Source organism: Taudactylus pleione, unplaced genomic scaffold, assembly GCF_031769625.1.
Source record: "Taudactylus pleione unplaced genomic scaffold, aTauple2 ptg000188l, whole genome shotgun sequence".
NCBI lineage: Eukaryota > Metazoa > Chordata > Amphibia > Anura > Myobatrachidae > Taudactylus > Taudactylus pleione.
The window spans coordinates 5,866,433-5,884,168 of NW_028284590.1; the positions used below are offsets into that span (position 1 = coordinate 5,866,433).

Here is a 17,736-nt window from a genome sequence, read left to right on the forward strand (position 1 = left end):
TGCTACACAGTACCATATCTGGGCTGTTGTGTCGCATACTGGTGAGTGCGCGGGTGTTAAAACCGTAATTCCTCTGGTGATACCTATTTCTTGTGATTTACGGTATCATGTCTGATGAGGAGACTGAGCGCTCTGTGGCTCCTGTGCTATTTTCCTGCAGACGCTGTGCTGCTGGAGTTGATGGGGAGGACTTATCTCAGGATGGTCTGTGCGGGCGGTGCCAGCTGGTACCGGGCCCCTCCAACCCCCCTGTATCACAGGACCCTCCTTGGGCGATGTTTTCACAGGTGCTGGCGTCTATTGCGGACCGGTTATCGGTCCCATCAGCGGTCCCTTCTAGGGCGTTGCCGCAGCCCACCATCCCCCATTCCCCGGGGGTTCCACATATGTTGCGGTCTCCCCCCGGGGCCCAGACTGTGGGTCCTTACTCGGGACTGCCTGTGTATGTGCAGTCTTCCCCAGGGACGCGTCAGTCTGTAGTGCCTTTGCAGAGTTTTGCTCCGACGGCTCCTCCGCCTTGGGTGGATGTTCTATCCAGCTCCGTACAGAGTCTGGCGGCTTCATCCTCGGCGTTTCAGTCCATGTTGCAAGGTGATGTGCCACCAAGGGTGTCTAAACGTCCGGTTGTGAGTTCACTAGCTGCGCAGTTGTCGGACTCGGAAGTGTCCTCAGATGATGGAGAAATCCATGAGGACTCTGACTCTGATGTCATGGGGCAGGAGGTGGAAGCTAAGTCCTCCATTAATGTTCCAGCCTTAGTTAGGGCGGTGCGGGCTATCCTACATGTTGAGGATGATGCGCCGGCTCCTAGGTCGAAGTTTCCTAATTTTAAAAAGGCCAAGGTGACTTCAACTGTGTTCCCCCTGTCTGATCAATTATCGGATCATATGGCGGCGGCGGCCTGGCAATTACCTAGTAAGAGGTTCCATCCACAGAAGAGGTTGGCGGCGAACTATCCTTTTCCTGAAGCTCATTGCAGGAAATGGGAAACTCCGCCAGCGGTGGATTCCCACGTTACCCGCTTGATCAAAAGCGCGACGCTGCCATTGCCGTCTATCTCCTCTTTGAAGGATCCCACGGACAGGAAGGTGGAGACTTGTTTAAAGTCCATTTATTCTCTTTCCGGGGCGGTGGCTCGCCCGTCCATGGCTATCTCCTGGGTGGCTAAAGCCATTGAGGCATGGGCCAATGCCTTGGAGGATACCTTTCCTGATGAGGCTCCGGATATCCAGAGAGCGTTAGTGGGACAGATGCGGGATGCAGCTTCCTATATTGGGGAAGCGTCTTTGGATGCCAGCCTGCTCACTTCTAGGGTGTCGGCTGCAGCGGTGTCTGCTCGGCGCTCCCTGTGGCTGAGGTCCTGGAGGGCTGATGCAGATTCAAAAAAGGGTCTGGAGGCCTTGCTTTTTAATGGTGATTTACTATTTGGTCCGGATTTGGACAAAATAGTGGATACTTTGGCTAAGTCCAAGTCGGCTTTTCTCCCTTCGGCCTCTGCGCCGGCTAAAGTGAGGAGCTCTGCCTTTCGGTCCTTTCGGGTTCAGGGTAGGGCCAAGGGCCAGTCCTTCCCGAGACATTCGGCGACCAAGGCCGCACCCAAGCCCAAGAAGCAGGCATGGAGTGCTCGGCGCCCTTCTTCCAAGCAGGAGGATAAGCCTGCTGCCTGATGGGACGGGCCTCTCTCTGGGGGACCCCAGAGTGGAAGGCCGACTTCTCCAATTCGCCCAGTGTTGGCACAATACCACCACGGATGCCTGGGTTCGAGAAGTAGTCTCTCAGGGGTACGCCCTGTCTTTTCGGTTCAGGCCGCCCCACCAGTTTTTCTCTACGAGTCCTTCTCTGGACAAGACCAAAGCTGGTCAGATTCAGGTAGCTATAGAATCCTTGCTACAAGCAGGGGTCATTGTTCCCGTTCCGCAGTCTCAGCGCAGGACGGGGTACTATTCTACTCTGTTTCTGGTACAGAAACCCAATGGTTCTCATCGCCCTATCCTGAATTTGAAGTCTCTGAACAGATACCTCAGAGTACCCAGGATCAGGATGGAAACGTTACGTTCCATCATTCTGGCGATGGAACCCGGGGATTATATGGTCTCCCTCGATATCCAGGACGCCTATCTCCATGTGCCCATAGTACCGGCACATCAGCGGTATCTGAGGTTTGCTATTCTGAACCATCACTACCAATTTCGGGCGTTGCCTTTTGGCCTTTCCACGGCTCCGAGGGTGTTCACCAAGGTGATGGCAGTTATGGCTGCCCACCTTCGGGGTCAGGGTCTACGCCTGTTGCCGTACCTGGACGATCTTCTGCTGCTGGCGAGCTCCCCGGAGGTGCTTCTTCGACATCTCCACCTGACCATTGCTTGTCTTCAAGCACACGGGTGGTTGATAAACTGGAAGAAGTCCTCCCTGATTCCATCACAGCGGATGGTTCATTTGGGAGCCCTGCTGGATTCTCGTCAGCAACGGATTTTCCTGACTCCGGAGAAGGTCTCCTCCCTGCAGCTGCGGATACACAGTTGCCTGAGCAGTTGCCACCTGTCGGTCCATTCAGCTATGAGAGTTCTGGGGTCCATGGTGTCGACATTCGACATGGTGGAATTTGCCCAGTTCCATTCCCGGCCCCTGCAGGGGCTGATTCTATCGGAATGGAATGGGTTACCTCACCGGATCCGCTCTCAGATGCTGGTGTTGTCCCCGGAGGTTCGGCAGTCTTTGGCTTGGTGGCTTCAGACGGCGCATCTGGTCGAGGGGCGCCCCTTTTGGATCCCGGACTGGGTCCTGCTCACGACGGATGCCAGTCTTCGGGGTTGGGGGGCAGTGACCGGCTCATTATCGCTTCAGGGTCGTTGGTCCGCGGAAGAAGCACTTCTCCCCATCAACATCCTGGAACTGCGGGCTGTGTACAGGGCCCTGCAGTCGTCTGGCCCCGCTCTTCACGGAAGGGCGGTTCAGGTGCAGTCCAACAACGCCACCACGGTGGCGTACATCAACCACCAAGGGGGAACTCGCAGTCGGGCAGCAATGTCGGAGGTGTCTCGCATTCTTGCTTGGGCGGAGTGTCACGTTCCAGCGATCTCGGCAGTCTTCATTCCCGGAGTCCTCAATTGGGAGGCGGACTTCCTCAGCCGTCACGACGTGCATCCCGGGGAATGGTCGCTTCACCCAGAGGTGTTTCAGCTACTCGTGGACAGGTGGGGGCTGCCGGAGCTGGACTTGATGGCCTCCCGTCACAATCACAAGTTGCCCGTTTACGGGTCAAGGACAAGAGACGCAGGCGCCTGTCTGGTGGACGCTCTGTCGGTGAAATGGACGTTTCACCTGGCGTATCTGTTTCCTCCGATATCCCTGCTTCCTCGGGTTCTGCGGAAATTCAAGCAGGACGGCGGCACGCTCGTGCTGGTGGCTCCGGCGTGGCCCAGACGTCCTTGGTACTCAGATCTGAGGTGCCTCTCCATCGACGCTCCGTACCTTCTTCCTCAGCGTCGGGACCTGTTGTCTCAAGGGCCCTGCCTTTACCCGGATCTGGGTCGGCTGTCTTTGACGGCGTGGCTCTTGAGACAGCCGTCTTGAGGTCTAGGGGTTTCTCCAGTTCGGTGATTGGTACCATGCTTAGGGCACGCAAGCCTGCTTCCACGCGGATTTACCACCGGGTGTGGCGCACTTATTTTCAGTGGTGTGAATCCAGAAACTATGATCCGCAGGTGTTTCGGGTTTCCAGAATCTTGGAGTTTCTTCAATCGGGTTTGGACCTCGGCTTACGCCTGGCCTCTCTGAAGGTTCATGTGTCTGCTTTGTCCGTGTGGTTTCAGCGACGGATTGCTACACTGCCAGACGTTCACACCTTTTTCCAAGGTGTTCTCAGGATCCAGCCTCCCTTCGTGCCTCCGGTGGCTCCTTGGGACTTGGCGGTGGTGCTGCGGGTCTTGCAGGGTCCTCCTTTTGAGCCGCTTGAGTCGGTGGAGCTCAAGTGGCTGACGTTTAAGACCATTTTTCTCCTGGCAATTGCTTCTGCCAGGAGGGTTTCAGAATTGGGGGCGCTTTCCTGTCGCTCCCCTTTCTGATTTTTCACCAGGACAGGGCGGTGCTCCGCACTCGTCCTGAGTTTTTGCCCAAAGTGGTCTCAAAGTTCCACATTAATCAGGAACTTGTTGTGCCAGCTTTTCAGTCACCTGATCTTTCCGCTGGTGAGGCTTCCTTAGATGTAGTCCGGGCACTTAGAATCTACGTGGACCGGACTGCTTCGGTTAGGAAGTCGGATTCTTTGTTTGTCCTCTTCGGTTTTCACAAGAGGGGTTGGCCTGCTAACAAGCAAACGTTAGCCCGTTGGCTTCGTTCAGTTATTTGTGAGGCTTATGCACAGGAGGGTTTACCTGTGCCAGCCTCTGTTAAGGCTCATTCCACTCGTTCTGTGGGTCCCTCTTGGGCTGCTAGACGTGGCGCCTCCGCTGTTCAGCTGTGTAAGGCGACTACTTGGTCTTCAATTCAGACGTTTTTGAGGTTTTATGCGTTTGACACCTTCGCCTCTCAGGATGCATCCTTTGGGCGCCGGGTACTCCTTTCAGCACAGGAGCGTCCCCGCCCTTAGTTGAACTGCTTTGGGACATCCCCAAGGTCAACCCTGTGGACCCCCTATGGACCCTGAAGTAGAAAACAAGAGATATGGTAAGAACTTACCTTTGTTATCTCTGTTTCTACGAAGTCCATAGGGTCCACAGGGCGCCCGCCCTGACGCACCTGGCTGCATATGGGCTGTGTTACTGGTCACCGGTTTTCCGTCTCCCATTTCTGTGAGTATGGTTTCTTGTGTGTTCCAGTCTTCCTTCTCTCTGTTTAGTCTCCTCCTCCGGCCTTAGCTGCTTACCAACTGAGGTGCCTGTGGCCGGGGCGGGGTATAGAGGAGGACGGACCCAAGTGCATCCTGGGAGCAGCAAAGCTTTAACTGCGTGGTGCCCCTGGATCCAGATCCAGCTATACCCCAAGGTCAACCTTGTGGACCCTATGGACTTCGTAGAAACAGAGATAACAAAGGTAAGTTCCTACCATATCTCTTGTTATAGCATACCCTTAACCCAGGGTTAGCACATTATCCGTCCCATCCCCAGGCTTATGCCTCATATTCTAAATTATAGGCTGGTTTTTAAGAAACTTTCCAATTATCAACAGCCTTCTGTGCTTACCTTAGAATATGTGCATCTATATAGATTATATCTTAAGTGCTCCCTTCAGCAAGACACGTACAAAAGGAAGTTAGTGATGCACTGTTTGTATAGTGATTGGCATTGCGGCCTCACAGCAGTCCAGTGGGATCTCCACTCGTTGGAGACTTCTATGGTCTAACCCTTCCGCTGGTTGACAACCTTGTAGTAGTTGGACCTCAAGGATGGTCCAGGGCGACTGTTCGGTCTTTACTGTTGCCTCCCTGTATACTCTTTGTTAGCAGTCTGTGCACAGGATCTGCTCTGTATCTGTAGATTGGCATTGTTGGACGTATATCTTTATGATTTATGTCCAGCAGTGCTAGGATTCTGCTGTCTGCAACTGTGGCAGCTTCCTGTTTTCGACTCTGGTTCGGGCTTGGTCTGTTTTCAGCTGAGCTTACGGTGTTCTGATGCTTCTCGTCTGCGGTTGTTCTCTCGCTAGCCGTTCCATTCGATTACGCTGTAAGTTGTGGGTTTTCTGCGGCTGTTCAGCAGGGGGTTCTTATTGTCTCCTCTGCTCTATGGAACTTGATCCACAGCTCTTGCCTTTCCATTGGGCCTACGGTTCTTGGCGATCCCCGTTTCGGTTTTGCCGAGGGGTCGGCAAGTTCTTCGCGCTTCCCACCCGGGAGGTTGGCTTTGGGACGTCCCCACTGTCTTGAACTCCAGTGTCCCCTAGTGTATGAAGGAGAAAACAGGATTTTGGGACTTACCGATAAATCCCTTTCTCCGATTCCACAGGGGACACTGGACGCCTGCCCAGCACTGCGTACCTGCCGTTTTGTTGGTTCCTTATATGGTTGTGTGACTGCATATGTTCCATTCTGTGGTCTTCTCCTTCTTTTTTCTGTTGTTGTCCTCAGTCTCCTCTCGAGCTCAGTTCTTAAACTGGGGCTGATGGGGCATAGAGGGGGAGGAGCCAGACATACTTCTAAATTATTTAAAGTGCCATGCTCTACTCTACCACCGTCTATATCCCACTGTCTTGAACTCCAGTGTCCCCTGTGGAATCGTAGAGAGGGATTATCGGTAAGTACCAAAATCCTGTTTTTATGTTGCTCACTGACTGTATTTTAGTAAATTGCTTATGTGCTCAACACTGAGGCCATTTTAACCACTTAACTGGCGATGTTGCATATGATGCGACCGCAGCCAGAAGTGCTTCAGCTGGTAAGGTCCCTTCCCCGGCGGTTTATCTAGCATTAGTGGGGAGAGATATTATTATTATTATCAGTTATTTATATAGCGCACACATATTCCGCAGCGCTTTACAGAGAATATCTTATCATTCACATCTGTCCCTGTCCCAGTGGAGCTTACAATCTATATTCCCTATCACATGCTCACACACATACACACTATGGTCAATTTTTGTTGGGAGCCAATTAACCTACCAGTATATTTTTGGAGTGTGGGAGGAAACCGGAGCACAGGGAGAATATACAAACTCCACACAGTTACGGCCGTGGTGGGAATCAAACCCATGACCTCAGTGCTGTGAGGCCCCAATAATATAAAATAAAATATGATGCTGGCTTAAGGGGCAAACAATAAATAAAAACTTTACGTCGGTACAGGGTGGGGGGTGCAAAAATGGGGCTCCTTTATGAGGGGGAGGGTGATTGGTTGTAAAACAGGGTTTTTTTTTATTTTATTTTATTTCTTAATACCAAGGGGGTAGGGGTGGGGATAAGATTTATGAACAGGGGGTCTATTGCCCAAGGGTGGTGGGAAGTTATTTTTATAATGGGGGCTTAGACGCTGAAATACCCATTGGGTTGTCTTTAGGCGAAACCTGTAGAAACTCTGGCAGGTGCGGTGTCTTCGTCCGAGAATGGCCTCTTATGTGAGCAATTGACCAACCGATTTCAGCGACACGTCTATAAGACGGGCAATCACTGCGCATCTGCTAAGTCACCACCCTGGAACGCCCAATACATTCACAACACCATTCTGACCCTGTGCATCTCCCATAGTGTATGTGCAGCCTCGGGTGCTTGGGAAGTGGTCAGATGAGGGCTACGGTGTGCTTAGCCCCTCACTATGCACTGGTAATGCAAGGCAGGGAAACCGTTCATTGAATGTGTTTTAACTGTTGATGGGCCCAAGGAGAGAGTTGAGCCTAATCTGTCACATTCAGATCTCCTTGGCAGGCTTTCCACTCATAGGAACTGGAACGCCATTGCGTGACTCTGGATGCCCTCGTATGCTATAATTCAGGGGTGGCCAACTAGTCAGAGGCAAAGAGCCAAAAAATATCTGGTCAAGTTGAAGAGCCGATCGCATGCGCGCTAAAGGCGCGCGCAAAGATGGGCCGCGGCCTAGCTGTCACAAGGCCACACCCCAATTTTGTGCACACGGCTTTGGTATGACATTCGCTGGAGCATGACCTTGTGTCACACCCCCGTTTTAGTCACGCTGGGGGCGAGTCCAGCACATTGAAAATACACAATTTACATAAAGTTCCCAATATAATGTTTTCACCGTTGAAGTGAAAAGAAAAAGCCAGAGCAATATAGGAAACCTTGAAATTGCCACGTTCACATAAAATACACAGAAACAAGCCAGATAAACCTAAAATACATTTAAAATAGTCAAATAAAATACATATTGAAATCCAGAACCACATAAAATACATTGAGAAAGCCAGTGCCCATTATGCTGTGTCCTCTGTAGTTGTGACCATTAAGCAATGCCCCAGTAGTTGTGGCCCTTATGCAATGCCCCCTGTATCTGTACCCATTATGCAATGCTCCCAGTAGTTGTGGCCTTAATGCATTGCCCCCTGTAGCTGTACCCATTATGCAATGCTCCTGTAGTTGTGCCCCTTCTGCAATGCCTCCTGTAGTCATGGCCCCTAAGGTAGTGCCCCCAGTACTAGCTCCCCCTTCCCGCCCACACCCCTGTGAAGAAACTTACCTGTCTTCTTGCTGGCACCGCTCCACGCCGTCTGGGCTCCCGACTCCCGATGTCGCTGCTGCTTCCGCTGCCTGCTGGATCTAACTGGACCCACCAGGCACGCGGGCTCCTCACATTGCGGATGACGTCACGATGTTACCCGCGCACTGCATTACTGGAAACGCTGGCCTCTGAAGCGATTAGAGGCTTCTTTAGTCTCTGATCGGTTCAGAGACCAGCGTTCTCAGTACCACTGGGGGCATGCCGAGCCGGGAACCAGGAGACACAAAAGAGCCACGGGTTGGCCACCCCTGCTCTAGTTCATTCCTTAATATTATATTGTACTGTCTGTTGTGGGAGGGCTTTGTCTTCCATCCTCTTATTTTTTTGTTTGGTTTAGTTAAGTGGTTCTCAGCCCTCAAGTTTTTCCAACAGGTCATATTTTGAGGACTTCAGTCTGTGGAAGCAGCTGGGATAATTACTGACCTAGAACAATAGATTCTCATCTGTGCATGACTAAAGAAACCCACAAAACATGGTGTTATTTGAGGACTGTAGTTGAGAATCTCTGGTTTAGTTGAAAAAAAATAACTGGTGCCCTAATGATTTGGGGGTATAGAGAGGATGGAACTCCAGAGATTTAATTTTATTTGTTTATTTTTTTAATTAAATAAAATGCCCACGTTCCTGCCAGTTTCTATCTATACCCATAATGTTAGTGCTCCACCAAAAGGTTTAGAGAAAAGAGAGAATAAAAATATATTGGTGAGCTACCTAATTTAATTACTATTACACCCTATCTGGGGGACACTGCTGGACTCTGGGTTAGAGGGGAGGCTCAGGAGTAGCCACTGAATAGTTAACTAAAACTCTACCTCCTCTAAGCCCTGCCACTGGACTCTCCGTTTATTATTTAGTGCCTCCGGAGTAGGCATGAAATTTTTTTTTTTTTTTTCCCTTTTTTTTTAAATTTCCTTAGCCTTTTTTATTTTATGTTGATTTTCATTTTGATTTTGCCTCAGTCATTCTGAATAGTACTCTGCACCACAGCAACGCCCTGCAAAGAGGGCACCAGACACCCACGGGAGTGTGCTGGGTCCCTCCTCGCAGACACTGACTATACCTTTTTAAAAAAAAATATATATATATATATGTATTATCATAATTTTACTGTTTTATCCTCTCTTGTAAATATATCTTTTTTTTTTTTTTGTCCCCTAATTCCCCCCCCCACCCCCCACCCAGGGTGATAAAATGTGTCAGACAGATCCACATCACAACGCTTCGTGTGTGCATGTGTGTGAGGGAGAGTCTGCTGCGTACTTTGGAGATGGATTAAGGGAACAGCAGAGTGATCGAGGAGTTCAGAACGCTCATCTTGAGCTTCTACAGGATCTGCATGCTAAGGACCTGGCAACTCTACGAGAAACACTGGTCAGCAAGTTGGTGGAGATTACCCAAAGGCTGCGGGCAGGAAAAGGCCACACTATGGGGAAAGCAGAAGATCGGTAAATTGTTTTGTAATTTGGTCCCTGGAAATGTGCAGTACTGTGCTGACTATATACAATAAGTTACTTGTTACTATGTCAACACTGCATTTGCTTCTCATTGCTAAAGATCATACGTTTGTCAGGGTACTTCTTAGATCCTTGGTTCCATAGTGCACTCCTATTTGGATTCTGATCCTTTTAGCAGTCTATAACTTTACCAGATATGTCTGTCAGGATGATCTGTAAAATATTGATTATATTACATTTTAACATTGTTATTCACACGGAGATCTGTGATCTTATGTTACCTCAGGTTGGTTTGTTCTATTTTTTATATATATATATATATATATATATATATATATATATATATATATATTAGTGTGTGTGTGTCCTCGCACTTGTAGTTTTATTCTCTGCAAAGCCTTAATATATTTGATTTAAAAGAATAAAAAATAAACTGTTGTAAGAGATTCACAGAAGTGCGTGCACTTTAAATATAAGGGCCATATCCAATTAGCAGCGGTAATTACTGCAGCTAATTAGCTCGCTTGGGGCTATCCAATTAGCCTCGAAGTCGGCCTGACAACTGCATTTATCAGGGTTTTTTCTCCTTCATCCACTAGGGGACACTGGAGTTCAAGACAGTGGGGTATAGACGGTGGTAGAGCAGAGCCTGGCACTTTAAATAATTTAGAAGTGTGACTGGCTCCTCCCCCTCTATGCCCCATCAGCCCCAGTTTTTAGAATGTGCCCGAGAGAGCCGGTAGCACATCAGGCTGTCTCCAGCCTTTCTTATATAATTTTTATTTTTAGATATTAAACAAGCACTGAGGACAGACAGGCTGCTTACTGTGGCAGTCTGCCTGCTACGTGGGAGCCGCCGGGAAGGGCACCACACGGCTACTGCAGCCTGTGTCCGGTGACCCTGAGGAGGGGGCACACAACTTGGAGTCATCGGACCCAGCGAGGACCCGCCACTGCTGACACCGGCATGTGTCCGGGTTCCTCGCCGCCCCCTCAGCCCAGCATCCCGGCCGCAGCAGTTGTAAGTATAACCACTGCTCCTGATTAGCAGGAGCAGTGGACATTAGAGCTGGGCTCAGTGACATGCCGCTAGCTGTCACTGTTAGCTGCTAAAACACCGGAGCTAGCGGGGGTGGAAATGGTGCATTCTGACAGCGGCGCCATTGGTACGGGCTCTCCCTCTCGGTGCTCTGCACTGCAGCAGCATCCCTGAGCTTTAAGTGGCTAACTGTTGCGCGCCCAGTACATACAGCCGCTAAGCGCATTCAAGGCAGCCCGCCATTTATAAAAACTGGAACATCCTGCCGGAGCATAGTCGGCAGTCAGTTCCAATATAGGTGGTCTCTGCTCTCTCTTTTATTAAGAGGGGTCGCGCTGCAAGCGCTGACTCACCCCCGCTCGGGAGAGAACTGAAGGACTGGGCCCGCCGCAGCTGAGACGGCTGAGTCCGGGTCTCCCGCCCCTCCCCCCACAGTGGGGAGATGTGTGTTCTGCAACCGACGAATAGGACAAAGTGACAGACGGCTTGCTGCGCTGTCACTTATAGGAAGCACTGGCGCTGTCTCCGTATGTACAGCGCCAGTAGGACTAAGACGGCCTGCTTATATATTAGCCGTTAAACAGCGTGGCTGAAAGGTGCTTTGATAACTGGCGCCGGTACCTCGTGAAACTTGTTTAAATGCGTCGGCGCCCTCCACAGCAGGACATCAGCCAATGCTCTCCTCCTGCCTAGAAGGAGGTGTACTCGGGTGGTGTGAGGATCCGAGTTTTCACTCGTGATCGCTCTCCCTACCCCCCCCTCCCCCGTGAGAATGTATGCAGCGCGTACCAGCCACCTGCAAGAGAGCCCCGCTTCCCTATTGAGGGCAGTGTCTACTACCTGCTTCAGTGCCCTAACACCGGCTGCACTGATGGTGAATCTTAGCCTATTGCTACTCCTCCCCCACCCTCGCGCTGAGCGGGTGCACTATTACTCCGCTTTATGCAGTTCTGTTGAGGGGGCAGCTGCTTTAGCCGGGACTCTTCCTGGCTAGCGTGGACATTAAGCGCAGTATTTTTCTCTACCCCAGCGTAGTGTAAGCTATGTTTATAGTCATATATATATATATATATATATATGTGTGTGTGTGTGTGTGTGTGTGTGTGTGTGTGTATATATATATATATATATATATATATATATACACATATATATATATATTATACCTTTTTTCGAAGGTAGTCTACGGACAATATAGAACCAAGCCTTAATCCAAATGCCGCGAGAATAATAGTGTATCGTGGGTGAGGAGAACTCCCTATTGGGTTGGTTTTAAAACCAGTGTTGGCTGAAGGGACGGGGCCTTGGGTCGATGCTCCCATATCATCCCTACTCAGGAACGGGAGTCCCATATCGTGCTGACCATCCCTTTGGTCCAGCATTAGAGGCTGGGACGCCCACTTCTCTAGCACTATGTTAATAGCGGCTGCTGGCCTTATCTCCTGCTTAGATTGAGGGTGAGGGTCTTGCGCTGTGGATTCCCCAAGGGACAGGTCTCCCTTTTAATATGTTGGGAGGGCTCTGTCAGTTTAGAGAAGCACACAATTTTGTGAAATGTTACATGTAATCAGCGTGTGGTGCAGTGCGCTCCACATGCACATCATTTTCACTGAAGCATAGCACAGCTCACTTTTCTGGGGCAGTACTCCCATAAGTATGTGGATTGTTACTCTTCTGCAATAGCTCACCTGATAAGGCGAGTACACCAGTAACATGAGGGTCCCAGAATCGATACCAGTCTGGGACAGCACGCTGCTAAAATATCCTGCCCCTTATGCCGTAGCAGACTGACGGCCACACATGGCACATGAGCAGTCTCCCTGCGTGGAGGTAAGCCACATGTATGTGTATATTTGTATTTATACTAAGCCCTGCTTTAGAACATATGTCTGGTGTGAAGTTTGTCCTGGGTCTCAGTTCCTTCCAGGGCTCTAACTATTGCTCATGTTCTCATTTTACAATATCATCACCTGCTAATCGTGTATGTAGGTAGGCATATGCATAGGTGGATATATATATATATATCGCTTCTTATCCTTACCATAAAAGCAGGGGTAGGATCTGCTCTTATCCGTTTTATGTCTGATACCTAGCACATTTTAAAAGAAAGATGATGCAATTGGAGGCTGGGCTCTCCTAATGTAGTTGGTGCAATAACTCCGCTTTACACTACTCTCCCTAAGGATTTATGTGTGTGTGTATATCTGTATCAGTATGTGTGATTGCATATATATATATCTATATGTGTGTATATATATATATGTATATATATGGTATGCCTATATTTCCACGGATGGGAAGCCGCCTGGGATTGCCAGATGCTGGGGGCCGCTGGTGCTCGGGCTCGGTCCTCGGGACCCCGGGCAGTGCATGGTTCCGGGGCTCCTCGCGGAATCGCAAGTGAAATTTAATTAGCTCCACTTTAAAAATGTGTCAGTGAGTAATGGATACACCTGTGGTCCTGCTGGGTGACCTGGGTGATGTGACGTGTGTGGGGTCGTGGGGACCGAGTTTGGGAGCCACTGCTGTAAGCTATATCCATATATATATTATATGGTGGCTATGGACTGAAGTCATGTTCTGTGGCTTGCATAGTGACAATTCCCTATGGCATTGCTTCCAGTATGGACCCTATACATCTTGTATGTCCATACATGTATATACAGATATGTACTTGCATCCTCCTGAGGCTATAGTTCTGTTCCCGTCAGTCTATATCTATGGCGCTCCTTTTCGGGGGACCTATGATCTACAACTACACTCCAGTGGCGCACTTGGTAGCAAACTGATATGACTCCTAAGAGTGCAGGATATATATATTTATATTTATTTATTTATTTTATATTTATAGCATGCTGATCTCCTGGTGCAGGAGTCTGACAAGTAAGCTTACTATGTTGGCATTAACTCTTCCTTTCAAAGAGATTGCCTTCTCATGCAACTGTTATGTCTGTGGGTACGTGTGTATAAATACTGATATATTCCCATTCCTTGAATATCTCCTAATAATTGGGAAATAGTTTTTTTTAGCCCTAACTGGGGTTATCACTACAGATATATTCCTTCTTTACTTGGGATAACTAATGCATTCTATGTACAGGTACCCTTCTCTGTATCGATTCTGGTACTCCATGTTATTGTCTTGTCGCATATCTCAATAAAATGGGTCTCTAGAGGGACCCTAGGTACATTTCCTATCAGTACATAAGGAATCCAGGTTCTCTACCATCCTCAGGGCTTAATTAGTTAAATTGCTTGAAGGCCTACGGCCGCCCGCTGATATAGGCAGGGTCAGGCCTGGATTGTATTAGATTGGTGGCCGTAATACGCACTTCACCATTATAAGGGTTAATGTAAGGCTACTTACACTAGCAGACCGTATTTGGGGTAGATGTATAATCTTTATATGGATAAACATCCCTAATGGAACAAGCTCAGGTATAGAGTCCTGTTGTATAACCTTCTTGTCTCCTCTAACGTTTTGCTAGTTTTCTACAGTATTTTCTACTGCAACATCTCCAGATTGAAGTCCGTGCTGTAGAGCATTTGTCTTAGACCGCTGAAGCTACTCTCTATCTCTGACGGGGCAGGTTGCTGTGAGTTGGAAAGGGTCAGTGACATTCTACATAGCGTCCAGAGGGTTTCTGGTCGCCCACAGGTAAGCGGGCTTACCCCACTAATGCCTCGGAAGAGACTCCTATTTCAGGCAACCTGACATTACATAGTGTTATTCTCTATTCCGCACCCTAGCTGCTGTCCTAGCAGCCATCCGCTCTTTTAATCAGTTGGCTCTAGTTTTTAGAGCGTTCCTGGTGTGTGGGTGCATAGTTCCAATATTGAGATTAGTGACACTATTCTACTAGAATCTGTTGGGTTCTGGACTGAAGAGCATCTATAGGCTAGTGCACATCTTTACATTAAAGGGTGACAGGGGGCCTGGTGGGTTTTTCCGGTTCAGTATCTGTTGCTATTTCATTACATTGACGGGTGCCTTCATGGCTGTCCTAGTGCTCTAGCCTTACTGTATGGGATGCTTCCCTATATTGGTAGCTCTCCCTGGGTGGCTGTTGCATCTGTGCTGTTTAACTGCCAGGGTATCCTGGTTGTTTTCATACTATGTTCGGACCAGCAGTTGATACTGACTACGCACTACCATCATGTTGGAAGTTGTCTGTCTGGGGTTTTGTTGCTGTGGTTTCTTTTCAGCTGCAGGGTTTCAGTCGCTGTTTTATCACTCTGTTTGAAGAATGGGTTGTTCTGCTGTCTGACCCTCTGAAAGGGATTGTAGTCTCAATCCTCTCGAAGCCGCCTCTGCCTCTTCCCCAGTGGGATCTCCAATTGTCGGAGATCTCTATGGTCTAACCCTTCCGCTGGTTAACAACCTTGTAGTAGTTGGACCTCCAGACTGGTTTAGGGCTGCTTCGGTCTTGACTTTTGCCTCCCAGTATACTCTTTATTAGGAGTCTGTGGACAGGATCAGTTCTGTATTTGTAGAATGGTATCGTTATACTTATATCTATATGAGTTATGTTCAGCGTGCTGGGATTCTGCTGTCTGCGACTGTGGCAGCTTCCTGTTTCTGGATCTGGTACGGTTTTCTCGAGTTTTGTTCTTTGGTTACTGCCCTTCTCCTATGGCTTCGGGCTGGGGTTCTCTGCTCCCAACAGTCCGGCTTGGTCTGTTTTCAGCTGAGCTTACAGTGTTCTGATGCTTCTCACCTGAGGGTGTTTTCTCGCTAGCCGCTTTATTCCATTCGATTTATGCTGTACGTTGTGCAATTTCTGTGACTGTTCAGCAAGGAGTTCTGATTGTCTCCTGGCTCTACGACACTTGATCTTCAGCTCTTGCCTTTCCGTTGGGCCTCCGGTTCTGTGCGGTCCCTGTTTCGGTTTGGCTGAAGGGTCGGCAAGTTCTCCGCGCTTCCCACCCGGGAGGTTGGCTTTGGGACGTCCCCACTGTCTTGAACTCCAGTGTCCCCTAGTGGATGAAGGAGAAAACAGGATTTTGGTACTTACCGATAAATCCCTTTCTCCGATTCCACAGGGGACACTGGACGCCCGCCCTGCGCTGCGTGCCTGCCGTTTTGTTTGGTACCTTTTATAGTTGTGTGACTGCATGTTTTCCCTGCAGTGGGTTCCTTTGTTCTCCTTCAGTCGGTCTTGTTCCGTTCTGTGGTCTTCTCCTTCTCCTCGTTTTCCTGTTGTCCTCCGTCTCCTCTCGGGCTCAGTTCTTAAACTGGGGCTGATGGGGCATAGAGGGGGAGGAGCCAGTCACACTTCTAAATTATTTAAAGTGCCAGGCTCTGCTCTACCACCGTCTATACCCCACTGTCTTGAACTCCAGTGTCCCCTGTGGAATCGGAGAAAGGGATTTATCGGTAAGTACCAAAATCCTGTATTTTCTGGATCTGATGTGTCCTGAAAAATAATCCACGATAAGTGCCATTTTCTACTTCAGGGTCCACAGGGTGACCTTGGGGTATAGCTGGATCCTGGATCCTCGGGCACCACGGAGTTAAAGCTTTCAGCTGCTCTCAGGATGCACTTGGGTCCAACCTCCCCTATACCCCGCCCTCGAGCCACAGGCACCTCAGTTTTAGATGGTGCCCGGCCGGAGTCGGGTCACCCTGCGGGGTGGGCTGCTGGAGCAGCCCTCTAAAGCTTTTAATTTTTTATTTAACTTAGTTAAATTTATTTATTTATTTTTTACTACAGTTTTTCTACAGAGCGGCAGCGCTGGGCTGTCTATACAGACGCCCACAAAAAAAAAAAAGCCGCTCCTCCCTGCTGGCGCCGCGACGCCAGCACTGAACTGGGGATCGCGGCGGGGGAAGCCAGAGTCTGTACTAGCCGGACTCTGGTTTCCCCCGGGACTGCTGCCGGAAGACGCCGGGGAGATCAGGTAAGCCGCGCACCGCTGATTAGCGGCGGTGCGCGGGTTCCTTTCAAATGCAGTCCCATGCCCCCGGTTCTAGGGGACAGACCGGGGGCGCCAGCGGTGGCGGCGGGCCCCCCCTCCAGCGGAGGCATACCCCGCCAGACCACTAGACCACCAGGGTAAATTAAGCGGCAAGCGGGATGCCGGCAAGCCCTGGGGTTAATATGCTAGCCAGGGGAGGAAGCCTTCCCTGTCTAGCGGCTCCTCCCCTCAGCTCAGCGCGCCTTTCAGCTCGTAGTCTGGCGTCGCTGAGCTGCAGCTACTCGGCCACTCCTCCTCTGAGGTCTCCAGCGGCCATTTTCTCTGTGGCAGTGTGGATACTCTCAGGGAGCACGCGGACCGGTCCCCCTGTGTACCTCTCCCCTGCAGAAGGACAGTGTACACAGCACTATAGCCCTCCCAGACACTGAATCTGGGAGGTTGATTGTAGTGGAAAGGTGCAGTGAGTATATCTTCCTGCATGGTATGTGACTTTTGCTAGTGCTGCCTGTCTGTGTCTTTTTTCTACTTACTGTCAGCCTATACCTATCCCTTTCCTTCTCCTACAAGCCCTACAGGTGTGCGGGGGAAGGGTGTTTCTACAGACCTCACCTATATAAATCACGTATTTGTGAGGTCCGTCACATACAGTTGTGTGCTACACGGTGCCATATTGTGGGCTGTTGTCCAGCACACGGGTGAGTGCGCACGTTTTCTTCCAACGTCATGTCCGAGGAGGAGATTGAGCACTCCGGGGCTCCGGTATTGTTCTCCTGCAGGCGCTGTTCTGCAGGAGTTGATAGGGAGGATTTGTCACAGGACGGCCTGTGCGGACAGTGCCAGGCGCTCCCTGGTATGTCTAAACCTCCCATGTCGCAGGAGCCACCGAGGGCGATGTTTACCCAGGTGCTGGTGTCCATCGCGGACCGTCTGTCGGTCCCGACTGCCGTCCCTACTACTAGGGCGTTGCCCCAGCCTGCCATCCCCCATTCCCCGGGTGTCCCACAATTATTGCAGACTCCCCCGGGGTCTCAGCCTGTTGGTCCCTATGCAGGGTTGCCAATGTATATTCAGTCCACCCCTGTGGCACAGCAGGCTGTGGTGCCGTTTCAGGCTCCTGTGGCAACTCCTCCACCATGGGTGGATGCGCTTTCCCACACTGTCC

General features: G+C 50.1%; 1 protein-coding gene across 6 annotated transcripts in view; it reads left to right on the forward strand.

Moving 5' to 3' along the window:
- Window positions 1–17,736, forward strand: part of PCNT (pericentrin) — a 201,463-nt gene that overhangs the window by 54,635 nt on the left and 129,092 nt on the right. For all 6 annotated transcript variants that reach the window (XM_088476398.1, XM_088476400.1, XM_088476402.1 and 3 more), the window contains exon 16: window positions 9,345–9,607. In XM_088476398.1, coding sequence (XP_088332524.1) covers window positions 9,345–9,607 — 263 coding nt within the window. The remainder of the gene's footprint in view (window positions 1–9,344; window positions 9,608–17,736) is intronic.